Raw genomic sequence first — 20,723 nt, 5'->3', positions numbered from 1 at the left:
TTGAAAATACGTCCTTTTCTAAATGAAATGACAGTCTCACAGAGCCGCTCCTTTCCCCCGATGTCGCCCCCCAAAAGCAAAGCTACTCAAAGGCGTTTGGCCACAGGACTAAGGGGGAAACCCTGTCAGCGAGGGTTGGATGCATGGAGGGAATCCAGGGAGCATTCAGCCCTGAGCATGGCCTTGGGCACCTTTGCTGCTCTCACCGCAGCAGCCTCTTTGGCGAGTTAGTTCAGGGTCTGACCCACCTCGCTGCCAGGAGTGTGTCTCGTGTCTAATTCCCATTAGTTTCAGGGCTGGGGGCTCCATATTGACAGTCTGGGGCGGGCGGGGAAGGTGGAGTCTCATCTCTGTGGCGATGCTCAGCACAGAGAAGGTGCCGATAGCAGTGTTAGAACCCCAGCGGGGCCTGCAGTGGTCTCTGTTCTGAGCTGAGAGCAGAGGGGTCAGGCTTGTTCTGTGGGGAAGGGCCAATTCTGAGTACGGTGTGTGGGCCAGGCGACGAAGCTGGGCCGTGGCAGGGCTCCCATGTCATTGGGAGCTCTGCGCTCAGAGCAGCACAGAATGTGGCCCTTACGGAGTACATGGAGCTTGCTGTTGTGGATGACTTGGTTGGTTCCTTATTGTCATGCCCAGTGTCACCCAGTGGGAAGAGTGCTTCTATCCTTTGATTCTCTTCCTCCCATTTCTGTGTCTATCCTTCCCTGCCTGTATGTGTCTCCACATTTCTCCCTTGGCATTTCCTTCCCTGCAGTAACTCCCTATGTCCGCTCCCACCCCATCCCGTCCATTAAAACAGCAATGATATGGTTAATGCCGACATTTAAGTGTCACCACTGGGCGTTAGAACTGACCCCCTGGTGAGATTTAATAGGGAGCCAAGGAATTGACATCTCGTGTCCAGGGTTTCTGGCTGCCTGCAGACTCAGTACTGCCTCGGTTGTATCTGGAGTGTTTTCTCAGCAACCAAGCAGGCTAGAGTCTCTGTTAATGAGAGTTAGGATTCCACGGGATCTGAATGCACCAAGTGGGCCACGTAAACCCATCAAGTGAGTTGGATGTTAGACTTCTCAGCTCTAGAGACGTATACAGGCACCACCTGTATGTCTTCCTTTGGCTATACTGAGGTATCAGAGACACTTAATAACTCTGCCTTTTCTTCCCCTTGCTTTTAAGACGAGACCCAGAGTGGAGATCAGTCCCTTTTGGTGAGCTGGCGGCTATCTGCTGCAGGCAAACACGGTAAGGAGAGCAGTCAGCAGCTGTATGGACACACAGGCATACGTGGGTTTCACTACAGAGGGCTGTGATCGGCTCATGGCTGGTGTTTAAAGGCAGCGTGCATTGACCTGGTGCCACGTTACTGGATTGCATCTCCACTCTCCACGTGCAACTCTGTCTCCTTAAATGATGTCTGCAGTGCTCCCAGGGCAACCGGCCCTCTCCGTCATTTGGAGTGGTTTGCATTCTGGGGCTGTTGTTTTTCCTGGAGCCCATTGCCATGGGTTGTCTCGCTTCTCCTTGGAAAAGAGCAGGGGATGGGGAAGCTCGAGCGGCTGTCCAAGCTGCCGTTTATGGTAGCTCACTCCCCAAATGTCTGGCTGATGACTAGTGGTTTGAAAGTATCCCCTGCAACCACAGTGGCCTTTTCTGTTGCTTTTGTGGCATAGCTGGGCAGTTCTTCTCCAGAAACTGCTTCTGCTGGAGGTTTCCCCGATCTAGAGCTGTTGGGCTACTCAACTGCCCTTCCCCATGCAGGCGGGTGGGGCTGGCTGGGTAAGATGGTACTGTAGCAGCAGGACTGTTCTGGAGACCACCAGTTCTTCTTCCACCACTGATGCTGCAGTAGAGGGATCCAGTCTCTTGCAGTCGGCAGCCCCTGGGGAGGACAGGAAGTAGAGAGTTTATGGCTGGGCTGCAGAGCGGGTCTCTCCAAAGCTGCCTCCATCACCAGCTCCTCATTTGCATATGGGACCAGCTGCATGTTCTTCGTGTTAGTTGGGGGATGACCGCTCTGCAGCCTGTGGCCCTTCCGGGGGGGAAGGGAGCAGCCCGTTGTTTCTGGCTGAAATGCCATTTACAGGTGAGGAACTCCAGTTGCTCTTCTAGTTGAACTGTGTTTCCCTTGAAAAGTGCCCTGCTGGTGACCGAGAAGCCTAAGGAAATAAAAGCTGAGGCTGGGATAGAAAATAAAAATGAGGCTCCAAGCTGAGGGCTGTTAACTTGGGTGTGTGGGGTGCAAAACGCAAGGAGAGCAGCTCCCAGCCTGTGCCGCTTTCTTTTAAACTCCATTGCAACTCCCTCCCCGCCCCCATCCCTAGCCTTGCCGTGCAGTGGATGAGGGGTGCAGAGCGATCGGCAGTCCCACACTGGTGGGACCCCTTTGGAAAGCTGTTTTCTTTTCAGGCGTGGGAGCGGATGCCTGTGCAGTGAGCATAGAAACCGAGCTCATGATAGAGCAGCTGAAAGAGCAGCTTCAGGACCTGAAAATACAACTGGAAACCAAGGTGACAGGGAGAGAGGGACCTGGGAGCTTCCAAATGCTGTGGCAGAGCAGTGGGGCGGTTCCCCGTTTCCCTTTCTCAAGAGAGCATTCGGGGGACTCAGTGCTCCTCAAGGAAGGGAAGTAGGAACAGCCAGGGTTTGGTTCTGCTTGCACCACGGCTGTCCTTGAGGGAGCGGAGCTCCTGATGCACGTGTGGTTAAGGTGGGGAACTGGGGAGTGCAGGAAAGTCTTGTTCAGGGTTTTGTTCATTTGCACTTCCTATTGCACCAGCCAGCCCAGAGGAAATGCCTGCAGATTGGACAGTTTATCCAAGAGACAATAACAAGCACAGCTCCTGGTAGTTTCTTTCCTTTGGGGTGTAAGCAGGATTCTTGGTGTGGTTCTTGCACTCTGCGAGAATTCTCTGCCATGTGTTACTCCCCGAGTCATACTAGCGGTAAAAGAGGGAAGGAGAAGTAGCAAAAGAATTTGGTGTACTTCTCTGTGCTTGCCAGAGTCACGGCTCCAATTCACAGCTAGTCAGGTCATGTGGGGCTTCGTTTTCACTCTTTCCAAAGGCCTCGTTGCCTTAATGGCTCTGCGGGGGCTGGAGAACTGCTGAAGCAGACAGAGACATGCATGCCATGGCACTGCCGTAATCTTGGGGAATCCCTGCAGTAAAGAGGGACGAGATTTTCCAAGCAATTTAGGGAGCCTTAGATGCCCAATTTCTATCAGCTCTAAGACCAAGAGCAGCTTTGTAAATCTCATCCTTGGTGTCGTGCCTCGGCTCAGGTGTATTTCCACTGAGCTCAGTGGACTTCGGGATCAGGCCCACAGTGAGCAATTAGGAAGGTTGCGCTGTGCTCAGAGGAGGAAAGTGCTAAGTTCTTCATCACCCTTGTGAGTGTGCAGAGGGGCAGGGATTGTGAAGATGTCAGAATTATTTTAAAAACAAGAACCCAGTATAGGATTGCTGTGTGCTCATTGTAGCCACCGACAATGTTGAACTGAAATAATAAATCCCATTGCCTTACATCGTCCACTGGCTTTAATAGAAACACTGCAGTATAACTTCTGGATAGATTTCAAAACCAGAAGGGAGCGTTTTGGATCTGATCTCCTGGGTATCACAGGCCATTGCATTAAATGTTTTAACCCAGATTAAAGGAGGCCAGAGATCTTTGCAAACCCCTTCTGTTCAAACTATGAATCTATAAATGGGTGCTTCCTAGTTGAATGCAGGAAAGCATGTTTAGAAATGCCTCACTAATATAGAAACATTGTCCCTCTTGCAGGTAAATTACTATGAGAGGGAAATTGAGTTAATGAAAAGGAACTTTGAGAAGGAAAGGAAGGACATTGAGCAAGGCTTTAAGATTGAGATCAGCGAGTTAGAAGAGCAGAAAGGTGACCTGGAAGAACTCAATGTGAAATACCAAGAGGTAATTGATGGCTTGAAAGACCAGCTCCAGAAATCCACTCCAAATCAGGAGCTTGAGAAGAGGTTTGAGAAGGAGAGGTCAGAAATGGAACAATACTATGCCAAAGAGATTTGCAACCTGGGACAGCGGCTGGCTCAGGAAAGAGACAAGCTGGAAGAAGAGACGAAGATACAGCACAAGAACGAGCTACAGTTAATGAGGTCTGACACCCCTTTTTTTTTCTGGAGCTCGAGTGCGTAATCATACGAGAGATTGGGAATGGATCCTAAACCAGTTCTGCTCTGCTCTATCACAGCTCTTGTAGCAGAGAACATGTGGGATTGTAAGAAGTGGGGGCATTACACATTTGGATGGGAGAGGTTTCCTTATTTTGAACGAAAGTCAGGACAGTGCAACAGTCTGTGGATCTAGTTCAGTGCAAGAGGTGTGCACTCACCTTATGTGAGCGTTTCAATTTCTAGGCTCCTGGAAGGTTTCCCTGCCACTAATGGATGTTCTTCAAACGTGTCATAAGTATATTTCTCTCTGATGAACGCAGAATATCTATGTATGTCAAGACGCGTTCTTGCTGCTTCAGCAAACCTGCCTACCCTTAGTCAGACTGATCACACACTGCTCTCTCAAGGCAGTGAAAGAAGGTTTTATTTCTTTTAATTGGCCAACCAGTGAATTTGGCTTGAAGGAGAGGAAAATAAGGGCTTTATTAAACATTTTGGTTTCCTTCCTGCCCCTAGCCTTGCTGCTGTTCGTTAACTGTTGATTTGTTTTGTACGATGGCTTATTCTTTGCACATACATGCAATCGAGTTGGGGGGCGAGGGAGAGACATTCATGCTTCTTAAATGGAATCCGTTATGAAAAACCGTCCTCTGCCCCTCTGCCGCTTCATCTGTCCTCATCTCTGCCTCTGTGCTCTGCTCGCACCTCTTGCCCTATCGGTCCCTTTGTCTTCCCACATTCTGCACTGCTCCTTGTCTGGTCTGGAACAGACTCCAGGGTCAGTAATGGCACGCATGTAGGATTTGGGGTGAAAGAACAGACCAACAAAGAGTGAGCTGGGCTACTGCAGATGAAGCATGGTCTGGAATTAGTGTGAGAGGCACTACTCCCATGCCTTGCTTGTGTGAGCATAGATAAGTGGCTTCAAACACCCTGTGTTGGGGGCTCCCCAGATGGTGACTGTTTAATATTTGCATTATTATAAAGTAGGCTTGGCAAGCCAATCAATTGGCCCCCTACTCTTTGACCCCAGTCAAGAATGCCTGGGCGTAGGCAGCAGCCTGCCTTCTGACAGCCCATGATGCTGTTCTTTCATTTGTTAGAGCTTCATTTCGTTGTGTTTCACATTTTTCTGAGTTACACTAACTCAGTTAAGTAACCTTTGATTGTAATTAGGTGTAAGTATCAATTTGAGGCTAAGCTTATTGGAGGCGTTTTGTTACTGTTCTAAAACATTAGTGCTCTAAAATATTTGACCTTATTTGGCTGGTCAGATGACCAGTTATTTTTAGACTGGTCAAACCCCCAACCCTACAATAGATGACTGCTGCCTTGGTGGGCTAGGCACCCTATAAAGACACAGTATGTTGGGCCAGTTACAGTGGAGAGAAGAGGTAGCGGAAGAGCAGGTGCAGATGGCCAGCGTGGAGCTGGAGAGGGAGAGAAATGCAATGAGGGAGAGATCTAGTGCGTGAGTTGGAAAAGGAAACCAAAGCTTGAGGGAGCAGCAGGTTTGACTCCTAATGTGGTCTGACAGCCAACTAATCCCTGCCACTAATCCAGAAGGAGCAGGCACCTTCCATATTGCAGTGATTCACTAAACGTGCTTGAACCAAGAAGATAAAGTGCACAACTTGACTTGCAAAATCAAATTCCCAATCTCATTGCAGCTAACTAATCCTTTGTGTCATTGTCCTACATCACCTCTCCTCTGTCCCGAACTGTTCTGTATCTGAGACCAAAGTAAATTTGCATGACTCCTTTCTTACTAATAAACATCTATTTATTTTTCCAGTCCTGTCTCCCAAAAAATAAGGCTTCCCCATGTCAAGCCAGGCCTGCACCAGCTATAAAACTGTTCTCTGCTATTGAACTAGTAAAGAGAGAGAGCGAGAGAGATTTATGGTGGCTTCTAATAAATCTTGGCTGTAAAAGAATTGACTGAAAGCTCAGAGGGAGCTTTGCATCCATGTATTGTGTGGAGTAGAAGGATTTTCAGAATGCTACATAACCCACCAAATGCTAACACTAGTCTGGGTTCTAGTTAGTTTGAGAGAGAAGGTATTTTTCATCCTCCTGGCCCAGCACGCCCAAGAGTGGCTTTCCAATATCTGTGTGCCCACTGAGGAAATGTCACCCGGCCCACCACTTTGTTATGCGTTTCCTTTGCTAAGCAGTGGGGCAGGACAAGCATGAATAGCTGACTTTCTCTTCTTGTTTATCCCACGGTGACCTGATTCCATCCTGCCTTCTTGCGGGCAAAAAATGACCACCAGCCTATCCTCTAATGGATTTCTGCTGAGCAAGAAACTGCCTTGTTCACTAAATGTCCATCAGTGAGAATTCAGATGCTCACCCATGGTCCTACTATGTAAATTAAACCTTGCTGCTAGGAATGTTAACTTAGCAATAATTAACTCTTGTCTGAGCCGATTCCTTGGCTATCTGATGATGATATTGGCCAGAATGGAGTACCAGACCCTATGCTGATTGACATCAGCTGATCTCCATTGAGTTCAGCAGAGCTAGGCCAGTATACAGCAGCTGAGCATCTGGCTTAGCTAGCACTTTGATGCTGGAAGGGTGAAATTCACCCATCTGCAGGGGCTGTGGAAGGCAAATGGGGCTGTGGGGCTGGGCTCTGTGCTAACTCATTATGAGCAACCCCATCTGGGGCGGACGGGTACAGCTACCGTGTCCAGGGCAGGGCTTAAATTCTCAGAGATGATTTCCCAGAGCCCCCCATGTCTCCCAGTCAGGGCTCTGGTCTTCAGCTGCTTTAGCCCTGCGTAGGCAGGGGGGAACTCCTGCGGGTTTGAAAACATTTATTGGAGCTCTGGTCCACGGCTATGTGGATCCCTTGGCTGCCTTTAACAATTGTCCGGGTTTGCAAACTGCAGATGCCAGGACTACTAAATAACCAACAACTCGAATGACTTTGAAATCCCTTTCTAATGAGTGAGAAGGTGGGGAGTAGCTTTGAAGGAGAGGCAGGTTGAGGAATAGCTAATGAGAGCGTGGAGGAGCTCCAGGGCCTTTGCAGGGAGCCGGCTTGTCCTCGCTGGTGATCGCGGTCACGTTCGGGCACCAGTGTGACGTGAAACACCGGTTAGCACTCCATGTGGGCAGGGCTGTCGTCTTTAACATGCATCCCAGGGTGAATCGTGACCAGCTACTCTCCAGCTATGCTGAGTATGAAGCCATTCGTACCATCCTGGCACAGGTGGTTGTCAGGACAGGAAGGATGGCTTTGGGTTTGAGGCCCTGGGACTTGAGAGCTCAAGGTTCAGTTCTTGGCTCTGCTACAGATGTCCTGTGTGGCCTTGGGCACATCACTTAGCCTCTCTGTGTCTCAGTTCCCCATTTGTCGAATGGGGAGATCACTTTGTTTTTCCCGCCCGTGTGTCTGTTGGATTGGCAGCTCTTTGGAGAGAAATTACCTGTATGTACCAGAATGCACTGGGGTCTTGATTGCAGCTGGTGCCTCTAGGCTGTACCATAATGCAGAGGATAACATGCTGCTCCTGACGGCCGTGTTCTCCCATGACCTGAGCGTGCTGTGGAACACCAGCACGTCCAGGGCACCCTGTACCTGTGCCCGCCGTTGTGGCTGCTTTTCTGTCCATGCCAATGATCACTCGTGTATTGAGAACAAGATACCCCAATGGCAATTTAAACACTGAGGAAGTGAGGGTCAGATGGTGTCATTCTAGATTGAGGACGATCTATCTGTATGCTTTCATGGCCACCATTTCCATGGTATCAGAGCACCTATTCCCCTCAGCGAGCTGAGTTATCAAGGTGTGGTTATACCGTTACTGAGCGATAGGAACTGCATGTCTGTAATTACCCTCAGTTACATTTGGGCCTGTCTTGGCTGGCCAAAGAACAAAGCTTTCACCCATTGGCAGTTATACAAGAGGAAATTTCAATCGATGGCAGGCCAGAGAAGTTTGACGTTGCCATCTCACAAATGAACCTGAAATTCTTATTCATACTCTGGCCAATCACATCTGTCCTTTTCCACTCAGCTTGCCATAGCGAGCTGCTGTTGGTCACTCTGAGATCCTGCCCTTCAACATGCCCCCTCCAGCCATGCACACTGCATGTGACCCTGAGTGCTATTGTCCTAGCTTCTCCAGTGCTCTGTCACTAAAACATACACAGGGTGCAAAAAGCACATCAGGCCTTTGGCTGCTACAGGTCCTCAAATAACAGTTTCTTTATGTGCAGGATGGAGCTGCTCAGGGTCTCGGAAGATAATGCTTTGCTGAGAAATAAACTTGAGCGATTTCAGCAGGAAGTGGAGGATGCGGAAGAAGCAAGTAATAAGCAAAGGTAAGAAAAGATTCCACTAACATTCAGCAGTTTTTAGATGATGATCAGCGGAGTTACTTAAAAACTAAAGCCTTTGTCAGAAATGGAATATACCTAAGCCCATTGTCTGATCCCGAAATTCATCAGAAACCGATAATTCAGTGCAAAAAGCCCGAATGGGATACGACACAGCAATTCAGCTCAAGAGGCTGCTTGGAGCTGAGTTTCAGTTGCTGTCTATGGTTGCGAAGTCAGCTCGGTCTTTGGGTTCTGGCTGGCTCCATACTTCAGAGTGCCCTGGGGAAGGGTTTGGAGAGAATTGGCGATACTGCTTCAGGTGCCAACCCTACCTTCTGGGCAAGGTCTGACCAGATCCCAACACCAGCAGTTGGCTGCAGGCACTCTGAGCAAAGAACACAAGGTCAACAGTGAGCCAGGACTTTTGGGTGCCCAGTTTGAGTCCCTGGCTTTCAGAGGGCAGGTGCTTGGCACACTCTGAAAATCAGGTTCCTTTAAGATGTGTCCAACTGGACACCAAAAACCACTAGTCAGCTTTGAAAGTCTTGGCCTAAATAACTAGCGCAACGTTACATTGTTAGCCCTGGGCTAACGTGGCATGATTACTCAGAATAGAATAACCATTCCCTTTCTTCTAATCCAAACCAGTGTTGTCATGGTGATCATTCAGTGCCACCACAAGGTACTTTTCAGATAGAGTTCCATGCTTTGCAATGATATGTATTTCCCCTTCCAACAGGGAACAAATTTATGAATTGCAAAGTGAGAAGGAGAAGACACTAGCTGAGAGAGAAGAGTTAAATCAAATGGTAAGAACCTCTTAATGCTAAATGGCACTTAATTAGCCCTTCTGCTTATGGATTTAGCTAGGCAAAGAAGGGCAGAGAAAGAGAATCCTGTGTGTAACATGCAAGGTGTTTTGAGCAAATGTTTGGATCTGTGCATTAATGAATTTGTCATGGGACTCGGTCTGTTGGCTTCAACTTGGCTGACATTTTCAAAGCAGGCTGGAGGTTTAGGATACCAGTTCCCACTTATTTTAATGGGAATCAAGCACCCAAGTCCTTTAGGCAACTTGGAGCAGTTCAGTAGAGGTGGATGGGAAATGTTTTTCATGTCTTGAATCTTTTTGAGAGTTTGAAATCTTTTCTCATTTAGAATAGGGATGAAAAGTCAACCTCAAACACCAGGGAACCCCTGAATAAATTCAGTTTGAAATATTTCATTTAGATTCCACTTTTTTCTCCTTTGTAACATTTTTCAGTCTAATTAGCTTAAATTTGGAAACATTTTGGCAACTGACTTTTTTCAATGTTTTCTGAGTCAAATTACATTGGCTGAAGGACCATGAGGACCATGCACTAGTCAGGAACAGCAACAGGGCTAAGGCTCAGCAGATCTGGGCTAGAAGGAGAGTTTGAAACCAATCGAAAGGGGCAATTCCCAACTTCCAAGTGGGGCGCTCAGGATCTCTCTAGTGCTGGTGGATGCAGGGGGGAGGCCCTTCAGGCTCACGCTTCTGTTAGTTATTACAAATGTGGCCAAGATTTTCAGAAGAGAGTAATAGTTTTGGGCTCACTGGTTGAGGCACCATAAAAGGAGCTTTGATATTCAGAAAGTGCTGAGCCCACCTGCTTTCGAAAAGTCAGGCCTCTGCTAAAGTCTCAACTGGAGGCCCCCGAAATCACTAATCACAATTTTGGCTTACTTTTTTTTTTTTCCTCTCTCCTTCTGAGATGTGGATTCCTGGCTAAGCCCTTGGCTGTGTAGAGCAAATGATGCACAATTAGCTACTAACCAATGCTGGAAGGTGCTCGTAGAACAATATTGGATGTAAAATACGTTGCGTGGTTATCAGGGATTGCTTAGGTGATTTGAATCACCCACTGAGGCGTTGTCAGGTATCCCCTCTAGCTTCCGCTCATGCAAGCATCTGTAATGGCTCCATAGCTGGAGGAGAGATCAGGTTTTCTGTTAAATAGGGGCGTAGATCCCATTGCTGGAGATGAAAACAAATGTGCCGCCTTCCCAGAATGACCATCCTTGTTCTTCTAAGGAATTAACTTCCTGCAGAGCAAGTGCATATAGCTCCTTTGGGGAGAGGGTCGGCCCAGACACTCTTGGCACCCCCCGATCACACTCCCCCGGGACAGCCACATTAACGCTCCTCAGCTAGCGTGTGAACGAGTTATTGCCATAGTGAAAGGTGCTGATCTTGGGATGCTTTAATTCTGACTGTGAAAAGATGCCCAAGTCAATCTGTCTGAACCCATCACCAACGTCCTCATCCTCTTCTGCGTGTGATCCCCGATTTCCCCCCACCTGTCTCTTCAGAACAAGAAGTACAAGCAGGAGATCTCCCAGCTGAATGCCAGGACCCTTCAGCTGAGTAGCCAGCTGTCGGATCTCGGCCTCCAGAGTGAGACCAGCCACCGAACAATCCAGCTGCTGAAGCAGAGACTGGCCGAGACGGTGAGCCGAAAAGAAGAGGAAGCTGCTGTTGCCAAGCAACTGCAGGAGACATCGAGTAAACTGGAGCTGGAGTACAGTCAGCACCAGTCAGCGTGGCAGAGAGAGAGGGAGCTGCTCACACAGCAGCTGAGGGCGTCAAGAGAGCAGGTGAGCCCCCGTTAAATTGACAGCCGGGCTTACAGTGCCCTGGGTGGGGTGCAGCACTGGAGCGCTTGTCTCGGGGCTGCAGCTTGGCTCTGGGGCACAGGGAGAAGAATCAAACTGCGCCAGCTTGTGATGCATGCATGGATCAGTTGGAATGGGATTTGGAGTGCTGCTAAGCAGGGCATTTGGCTCTGCGCGGCCACAGCTGCCTCGCTTGCTACAAACCTGTCGCTGCTCCGTTAAACTTGTGGGGTTAATTTTACAATGCCCCGTGTTGTGCTGCTCCTGCCCCACTGGACATGAGACAGCAGTGGGCAGTTCAGCCTGGTGAGCAGGATTGACACGTGCCCCCAGTGCTTTACTAGCTCTGCGCCTATTGCAGTCACTGGGCAGTTTAGTCACCACTAGGATGAGGCTGAGTGCTTCAAAAATCCCAGCTGTCAGGTCTGTGAATGACACTGCAGCACACCAGGCAGATGGACATGCCACAGTGCAAGCTCTTTGTGGCTATGAGGAGGGTGTGGGGCTTCATTCACATCCATGGAACCGAAGGCCTGGTTTGCAGGATTCCATGCTAATGGTGCCCTCTTCTGTGTCTGCCCCCCACCCTTTGCCTAGCAGGTCAGCCAGGTGCAGGAACTGGAGGTTGAGCTGGAACGCGTGATTCAGGAGTGCCAGACATTGCGGCTAATGAAAGCACAGCTCAGGGACGAGCTAGAGGAAAGCCAGGATCAGGTACGGTCTTGATGCAGCTGCATGCAGGGCTGGAGGTGGCTGGTCCTTGGTTGCAAGTGAGAGAAGTCTGGATGCATGGAGGGTGGGTCAGAGACTCTCTGCCAAGTGTGGGAGAAGCTTTCCCCTCCCTCCTGAGGACAAGAACCAGAGGAGATGCTGCCCGGTGTGCAGGGAGCCACCAACTCCTGGACGGTTGAGGCTGCGTGGCTAAGCCCAGGGACGCATGGCCGGGACCCTCAAGGTCGTGCCTCTGATAGTTATAACTGGGAGCAGGAAAGGAGGAGAAGCAACAAAAATGACAAAACCAGCAAACAGTTGCCTGGCACCTTCCTGGCACATGATGGGTCGCTCTGGGGTGAGCTCCCCAGACACCCATCGCCATCCTTTCCTTTCCATAGGCATCCTCCAGCAGGCTCGGAACCCAGCCCATCTTGGCTCACACGCAAAGGAACCAGCATCAGTCCCTGAACAGACCGAGAGCCCACTTCTCCAGCCACAGCTCCCAGCATGTCCTGGGGCTCTCCTTAGCATGACTGGGGAAATGATCATAGGCCTTTCCCAGCATGCCCGGGTACCAGTTCCCTAGCGACAGGCCTTACACCTGGTACTAATGGTCTCCTGTAGGCAGGCCTGGGGCATTGGGCTGAGGGAGAGTGACCTAGTCTTTTCCCTCCCTGCAGACGGAATGGTGCGTTCCTTGAGGTGCTCTGTGTAGTAGAAAGTAAGAGTCTGAGGCCTAGCATAACAGGCCAAATATGAGCCTGAGCTAAATTAACTGTCAAGTCCGTTATAAAGCAGTTAGCAGAAATTGTGCTGTGAATGCTGGCAGGCTTACCGGAACTGGCAAGAACAGAGCTGGTGTAACAAACACACATTCCAGAAAGGTATCAGGTCATCCTAATACCCCGGAGATAACGAGGACTCACTGACCACCTCAAATGACACTAGAATGGATAGAAATGTCTGGTTAATACGATGAGTAGAGATGTTTTGACCGAACCATCCAGTACAAGGTAATAGGTTGGATCTTACCACGTTGAAGGATGGTACCTTGCCACGTCAGGGGGTGACAACTACACATGTCAGAGGGGTAATACATAACTTGTTTGTATCAATGTATAAAAGAAGGTCTCAGAGGAAACATCTTTGGCTGGCCGAGGGGGAAACAGAAAGTCCTGTCGTTTACTGAGCTGGTCCATTGTAATAAGCATACATGGGTTAGTGGTTCTGTAGAGTCTGTGGGATGCTAGGACCATGCTTGCCCACAATAAACCTGGCTGGGTGCCTTCATTGCTCAGCCAATCTGTGGTTGAGTTATTCGATCATGGTTTGGTGTCTCGGTTGCCTGCGCAGAGCTGGGACAGCATACACATGGGGAGCACACATGCAGCCAACAACTGACAACACTTTGGAGTGTGTAGTTCTGCAGATTAACAATGTACAATGGGCCCAGTTGCTTCTCACAGTGAGGCATTGGCCTCTGTCTCCTCAAGGCAGCCAGTGACTTAATGTTCTGGCGGTCATCTGTACATGACCATTGAAATACCCAGGGAGTGTCCTGTGAGCCCTGACCAACTCGTCTGGCCTCTGTGACCTCACCCCACAGCACTGAACACTGCAGGGCTCATGGCAAACACAGGTTACGCTGTTAGCTTAAAACAGGAATATGGTCAGGGGGCCCAGAATGATCACCGAGCCTTGTCATGCACTCAGCAGTGTGCGTTAAGTGGGAGCACCCACAGATTCCCATCTTCAGCTGTTCAGTGGTGCCTGTCTTCATTTTTCTATTGCGCTGTAGTTATTAGAGGCCAACACAAGACTGAGCCTGGCCCAGTCTCAGCACAAGCAAGAGCTGCAGCAGCTAAAGGACCAGATGGACAGCACAGTGTCCAAGGACTGTCTTGCCCAGCTGCAGAGTAGATGGGCAGAAGAACAGCAGAAAGTTCAGCAGCTACAAGAAAACCTCAACTTCCAGGCTGAGCAGGCAAGCAGGCAGCTGGCTGCGTTTCAGGTAAGAAGCGGATGCAAAGAGATTTCTCATCAGCTTAGGCAACGTGACCCAGTGGAGAGGCTGCTGGCCGGGGACTTGAGAGCTAGGTTCTGTTCCTGGCTCCACTGCTGGGCGACTGTAGGCAGGTCACTTCCCCACTCTGTGCCTCAGTTACCCGTTCAGTTGAATGAGGATGACGATACTTAGCTGCCTTTGTAGAATGCTTTGAGATCTGTGGTGAAAAAGGCATCGTAAGTGCTAGGTCATAGTGTTTTTACTGGGATGGACCATTACTCTTAAAAGCCTAACACACAGCCCAATCCATTATGTTAATTGGAACTCCCTGAGCCCTCCCTTTTCATTGCGCTGTGTCCCGAACTCTGGGAGACAAACCTTTGCATTCAGACTGAGCCCACTGCTGAGCTTCATCCCTCTTCCAGGAATAGACTTCCTCACAGGGGAGTCCTTCAACACATTGGTTTTCACTGGGATGTTAAGCTGGCTGCTGTGGAGTGGGGGGCTAGTGCAGGGGAGAAGTGCAGAGTGACATGTGCCTGGTGACCCCGGCTATTAAGTCAATGGGCATCTTCGCTTTGTTCCAGTTGGGGTGTTCTCAGGGTGAGTGTCAAGGCGTGGTCGTCCCTCGGCATCGGCCTCTGAGGTAGGCCACAACTCCTTGTAGTCTGTGTGATAGGGGAAGTCTCCAGAGACAAAAGCAGAGAGTTAGCAGCAGTCTATGTGCCCGGCCCTTCTGGCAGGGCATGGCAGCAAACAATGAAGGTGCTGGACTGCAACCAGCCAGTCCCAAATAAATCTATAAAGCCCGTGCCGTCTGGCAGGATGGGGCAGGAAACAGGGTTCTCAGATAGGGGTGAGCACCAACACAGGCCTCCTGGCCTACTGGAGAGGAGTTGGCCACATCAAGGGTAGGGGGCTCTGGCCCCACCCTACTCCCCAGGTCCCAGCCCAAGGCCCTCACAGTGGCGGAGTGTTCCCCCACTGGGTCAGCAGGGCTCCAGCCGAAATGAGCTGATCAGTGTTCAGACAGGAACACAGCCAAACTGGTCAGCTTTCCCTGGGCTACTTCCTACACCCCCTTCATAGTGTACCTGCAGCATGGGGTTGTCCTCCATCTCTCCTGAGGGTATTGCAAGCAGCAGTCCCAGCAACTCCTTGGCATCCATGTGGTCAGGCACTTCCCGTGGGTCCGGCTAATCCACAGTGACAGGGGTCTGCTCCAGCTTCCCACTCCTGCAGCAGACAAGACCTTTCTTGCTCCAGCGAATCTCGCCTGAATGAGCTGCAGGCAGGCCTGGCTTTTATACTTCCCCTTCCTGTCCCACTCCTGGCTTGGGGCATCTGGATCATAATGCATGTGGTTCTGCCCACCAGGTGGCGTGCATCAGTCCCAGGGCGTCAACCTCTGAGGGAGGCCAGGCCTTCTCGTTACAGTGAGCAGCTTCGTTCCTAGTTTCAAAATGTTCTGATTAAATCAAATGGAGCAAAATATAACAGAAAAGAATGAAAAGCGAGCCCAGCAGATAATGCCAGCAATGGAAATAGAGCCGAGGGAAACTTCAAAACAGGCCTTCCCGGGTCACATTCCTCATCTCTGGTGAAGGAATCTCCACGCAAAAGCAATTGCTTTTAAAGACAGTGCTGTAAATTTCACACTGCTTCCTTTAAAGGGGTCATGCTAATCTCTAAGTAATCCTAAGAGCTTTTACACACAACCTATTCGGTGGCCAAGAATGTTCAGTCCCATCTCTGCCAGGTCATTGAACTTTTAGGGCTTGTCTACACTGAAAGGGCTGCAATGGCGCTCCAGTGGCACTCCAGTGAAGATGCTACCTGCGCCAACAGGAGAGCTTCCCGTCTGTGTAGTAGGTACTCCTCCACCCCAAGAGGTGGTAGCTAGATGGATGGGAGAATTCTAGCGCCACCTGCACAGGGTGTTAGTTCCATTTAACTGCGCTGCTGGGGTGTGGATCTTTTGTACCCCTGTGTGACGTAGTTATATTTATGTAATTTCCTAGCCTAGACCAGTCCCTTTTATCCTTCATTTCTCCAGACCCCAATCAGGGATCATGGCCCTTTTGTACTAGGTTCTGTATGTGCAAATACGCAGGGAGTCCTTGCCCCAGAGATCTCACAATCTAGCATTTAGACCAGTGGTTCCCAACCCACAGCCCGAGGGCCAAAAATGGCCCCCCGTGTCTTTCAAGGTCCTGCTGGCTGCAGAAGGGAGCCACTGCCTAAGGACCCAGGCAGAGCACATTGCCATGGGGCTACAAGACCAGTGCATGCTCCTTGCTGCAGCCAAGGGGACAGGAGATCAGCACTGCCGTCCCCCTGGCTGTAGCAGGGAGCATGGCAAAGCGCTCTGCCTGGGTCCATAGGCGCTGGGGTCCCTGCTGGAGCCGGGGGGGGGGGGAGAGCACTGACCTCCTGTCCCCCTGGCTGCAGAAGGGAGCCACTGCCTAGGGACCCAGGTGGAGCGCACAGGACGTGCGGTTTCCCTGCTGCAGCTAGGGGGACGGGAGATCAGCAAGGAGGCAGCCTCTTCGCTGGACTCCTTCCGTCTGGCTGCAGTGAGGGTGGGGGAAAAGCTGCTGTTGGAGACCGGTGGCCCTTCAGGGTTATAAAAATGATATCTGTGGCCCTTGAGCCAAAAAGGTTGGGAACCCCTGCTTTAGATAGTATGTAGCAAGGGAATAAACTCACTCCTAGTGGCGGAGGAGTGGGAAGGACAAGGAACAGCAGAGACAGGTGTTTGTGTTAGTGGTTGCAGAGGTTACATTCTCAGGTGGTCACCAGGTCAGCCAGTGCCAGTCAGGAGTGATGGCTAATGAAATGCATGTCAGGCCCACATGGTGCCGTGTGCGGCTCCTCGGTGAATGTGGGGATGGTTTGATGCTGAGGCCGGATGTGCCTTCATCACTGTGCATTGCAGGAGGAACATGAGCGGCTGCTGAGAACGATGGAGGAGAGGACAGAGGAGCTGGAACGGGACGTGAGGACTGGACAGATGATGCTTCAGGAAGAGGTGACCCAGCTCAAGGAGCAGGTCAGTGAGAGGGGGGCTTCGTCCTCGCCTTTCTGCCAGGCGGTGAAGGACCAAGGGAGGGACTGAGCTGTCAGGACTGTCCAAGTCACTTCCAATTTGGTTTCTGCTGTTGGCCCAGATCAACTCTCCCCAAGGTGCTGCCAGATGGGTGAATCTCTGCTGCCCTCTGCAGCACCGGTCCCCTCCCCTGTCTCGCTGCAGAGTCGGGGTGGGTGTTATCTTTGATATATTGCAGCCCTGCCCTGCCCCGCCCCCCCCCCCCCCCCCCGGGTCCTAAGGAGCTATCACAGCCAGAGCAGGGGCCTTGCCTGTGTGCCCCACAGACCACACAGTGGCCTCTGCAGGGCTGTGATGGAAGATCGATTTGGGGTTAGGTGGGAGTGGGCCACAGATCTGTGTTCATAGAATCACAGAAATGTCGGGCTGGAAGGCACCTCAAGAGTTGATTTAGTCCAGACCCGCACTGAGGCTGGGCTGAGTAAAGCCAGGCCATGCCTGACAGGTGTTTGTCCAGCCTCCAGTGATGGGGATTCCACAGCCTCCCTTGGCAGCCTGTTCCAGAGCTTACCTACCCTGAGAGTTAGGCAGTTTTTCCTAATCTCCAACCAAAATTTCTCTCGCTGCCAATTAAGCCCCTTACTTCTTGTCCTGCCTTCAGTGGCCATGGAGAACAGGTGATCACCATCCTATTTACAACAGCCCTTCACATGTTGGAAGCCTGTTATCAGGTCCCCCTTGGTCTTCTTTTCTCAAGACAAAATATGCCCAGTTTTTTTAACCTTCCCTCACAGGTCAGGTTTTCTAAACCTGTGATCATTGTTGTTGCTCTCCTCTGAACTCTCGCCAGTTTATCCACGTCTTCCCTAAAGCACAGCGCCCAGAACTGGGCACAGTACTCCAGCTGAGGCCTCACCAGTGCTGAGTAGACAGGGACAGTCACCTCCCATGTCATATGTACAACACTCCTGTTAATACACCCCCAGAATGATGTTAGCCTGCTTTGCAGCAGCATCACATTGTTGATTCATATTCAAGTTGTGATCCACTGTAAAACCCTCAGATAGTTTTCAGCAGTATTACCACCTACCCAGTTATCCCCCATTTGTAGCTGCACATTTGATGTTTCCTTCCTAACTGTAGTACTTCGCACTCGTCTTTATTGAATTTCATCTTGTTGATTTCTGACCAATTCTGGAATTTATGCAGGTCATTGTAAATTCCAGATCTGTCCTCCAAAGTGCCTGCAGCCCCTCCCGACTTGGTGTGATCTGCAGATTTTATAAGCACACTTTCCACTCCATTACTCAAGTCATTTAATAAAATATTGAATAGTACCAGCCCCAGGACTGCCCCTTGCAGGACCTCACTAGATACACCCTCCCAGTTTGACACTGAACCATCTGTGAGTATGGTCTTTTAACCAGCTGTGCACCCACCTTACAGTAATTTCATCGAGACCATATTTTCCTAGTTTGCTTATGAGACTGTCCTGTGGGACTATGTCAAAAGTCTAACTAAAATCAAGATAATATTATGTCTACAGCTTCCCCCCATCTGCTAGACCAGTAACCCTGTCGAAAGAAATAAGGTTGGTTTGGCATGACTTGTTCTTTGCAAATCCCTGCTGGTTGTTCCTTATAACCTTCTTGGTGCGTACAAACTGAGTGTTTAATAATTTGTTCCAGTATCTTTCTAGGGATCAAAGCTAGGCTGACTGAGCTATAATTCCCTGGGTCATCCTTCTTCCACTTCTTAAAGCAAGGTACTATGTTTGCCCTTCTCCAGTCATCTGTCTTCCGTGAGTTCTCTAAGATAATAATGGTTTTGAGACTGCTTCAGCTAGTTCCTTAAGTACCTAGCATGAACTTCATCAGGCCCTGCTGACTTGATAACATCTAACTTAGCTAAATATTCTTTAACCTGTTCTTTCCCTATTTTGGCTTGTGTTCCTTCCCCCTTGTTAACATTGTGTTGAGTATCACAATTAACCTTTTTAGTGAGGACTGAAGCAAAATAGGCATTAAACACCTCGGTCTTCTTGATGTCATCTGTTATCAGTTCTCCTTCCCCATTAAGTACTGGGCTTACACTTCACCTTTCTCTTGCTCCTAATGTGTTTATAGAACCTCTTCTGATTGTCTTTTATGTCCCTTGCTTGGTATAACTCATTTTGTGCCTTAGCCTTTCTGATGTTGTCCCTACATGCTTGTGCTATTCTTTTTCACTCCTCCTTAGCAATTTGTCTATGCTTCCACTTTTTGTAGGATTCCTTTTTTGATTTTCAAGTCATAAAGAGCTCTTGATGGAGCTATTCATCCTCTTTCTTTCACATTGAGAGAGTTTGCAGTTGTGCCTTCAGTATTTTCTCTTTGAGAAACTGCTGACTCTCCTGAACTCCTTTTTCCCTTAGATTTGCTGCTTTCCATGGGATCTGACCCACCTGTTCTCAGAGTTCCTTAAAGTTGCTTTTTTGAAGTGCATTGTCCTTATTCTGCTGCACTCACTCCTTCCTTTCCACAGAGTGCTGAAATCTATCATTTCGGAATCACTTTCAGCCAAGTTCCCTTCCACCTTCAGACTCTCAACCAATCCCTCTCTCTTAGACTCTAATCTAAAGTGGCTGTCCCCCTCATGACTGCTGCTTCCTGAAACAAGTTGTCCCCAATAGACTCCAATAATTTACTGGACATTTTGTTTTGCTGTATTACTTTTCTGACAGAAGCCTGGGCAGTTAAAGTTCCTCATTAGTATCAGGTCTTGTGTTTTTGGTATTCCTGTGATTGTTTTAGAAATGCGTCATCCCCCTCCTCCTCCTGACATGGTGGTCTATAGTAGACTGCTACCTGGATAGCAGCCCTATTTTTATCCCCTTTTATCTTCACCCAGAGACTTTCAGCTCTCTCTCTCTCACCTTTTGGACCTCAGAACAAGAGTATATACTCTTGCTGTATAATGCAACCTCTCTGAGGTTCTGGGGTCCACCCAGACCAGTGTGGGGTTCTGTCACTGCCTGCCCTGCAACTTGGGGGGTCTTTATGCTGTGCAGCTGTAGTTCAATTCCCTGACATTAGTAGCTAGCCCAAAAGCACAAGGTATCACCCTGGCTCTCACTAACCTACTGGAACCCACGCCCTTCCAGTTCTGAGTCTCCCCAATTCCTAACTACCAGACACTCAGATGGTTCCTCTCTGGTTTGTCATCTTGATGGCATGAAACCAGCCCCCCAGTTATCAGTTCTCTTTGGCACGCACACTCTGCACAGTTGCACACCAGAAATCTGCTTGGGATGAAGGTAAAGTAATACTTTATTTAATAGAAAAACCAAAGATTCAAAGAAGAAATGCTAAAGGAAAGCAAACACATACCAGATGCACAGAAAATAAACAAAGATGTGGCCCCACGTTTTACACTTCCATGTTAGATTAAAATGCATTTCTGATAAGAGTTACCTATTGCCTTCCAACAGTTTCCCAGTGTATCCCCTGGGAATGATGCTATAGGAGGGATCCAGCTGCCTGCCTCGAAACTGTCCCTCACGGTTTGGATGAGAAACCTGCTTTTCAAAGGTCATTTTTCTCTCTGTCCCTGGTGGCTCATGGCTAGTCAGTGTGAGGAAACTCCCTTTTGACTTGGGAGCCACGATTTTTCTCCAGTTCTGAGTCCTCAGTGTCTTTCTGTGTGCTGGCTAGTGTCGCCATTGTCCTTTTCTTGGGCTGGACAAAGCACAGGTACTTGAAGCCAGTTTTGTGGAAATATCTGGTTGGGGAGGTGCCCCTGCCTGCCTGTTCACCACTCTGCTGGGAGGTGGAGTGGAAGTTCATGAGCAGTTTCT

The 20,723-nt window shown here is 49.6% G+C and overlaps 1 protein-coding gene across 4 annotated transcripts in view; it reads left to right on the top strand.

Annotated features, from left to right (window-relative positions):
• Positions 1 to 20,723, top strand: part of NINL (ninein like) — a 76,034-nt gene that overhangs the window by 52,809 nt on the left and 2,502 nt on the right. For 3 of the 4 annotated variants that reach the window (XM_067532856.1, XM_067532854.1, XM_067532858.1), the window contains 9 exons: positions 1,177 to 1,242; positions 2,407 to 2,507; positions 3,784 to 4,130; positions 8,382 to 8,486; positions 9,223 to 9,292; positions 10,818 to 11,102; positions 11,718 to 11,834; positions 13,633 to 13,845; positions 16,778 to 16,891. In XM_067532856.1, the coding sequence (XP_067388957.1) occupies positions 1,177 to 1,242; positions 2,407 to 2,507; positions 3,784 to 4,130; positions 8,382 to 8,486; positions 9,223 to 9,292; positions 10,818 to 11,102; positions 11,718 to 11,834; positions 13,633 to 13,845; positions 16,778 to 16,891 (1,418 nt within the window). The remainder of the gene's footprint in view (positions 1 to 1,176; positions 1,243 to 2,406; positions 2,508 to 3,783; positions 4,131 to 8,381; positions 8,487 to 9,222; positions 9,293 to 10,817; positions 11,103 to 11,717; positions 11,835 to 13,632; positions 13,846 to 16,777; positions 16,892 to 20,723) is intronic. The other variant, XM_067532857.1, reaches the window with a different exon arrangement.

Source organism: Emydura macquarii, unplaced genomic scaffold (genome assembly GCF_026122565.2).
Source record: "Emydura macquarii macquarii isolate MOO-44397 ecotype Brisbane River unplaced genomic scaffold, CSIRO-AGI_Emac_v2 contig_3305, whole genome shotgun sequence".
Classification (NCBI taxonomy): Eukaryota; Metazoa; Chordata; order Testudines; family Chelidae; genus Emydura; species Emydura macquarii.
This window is presented reverse-complemented; position numbering and strand designations above follow the sequence as displayed.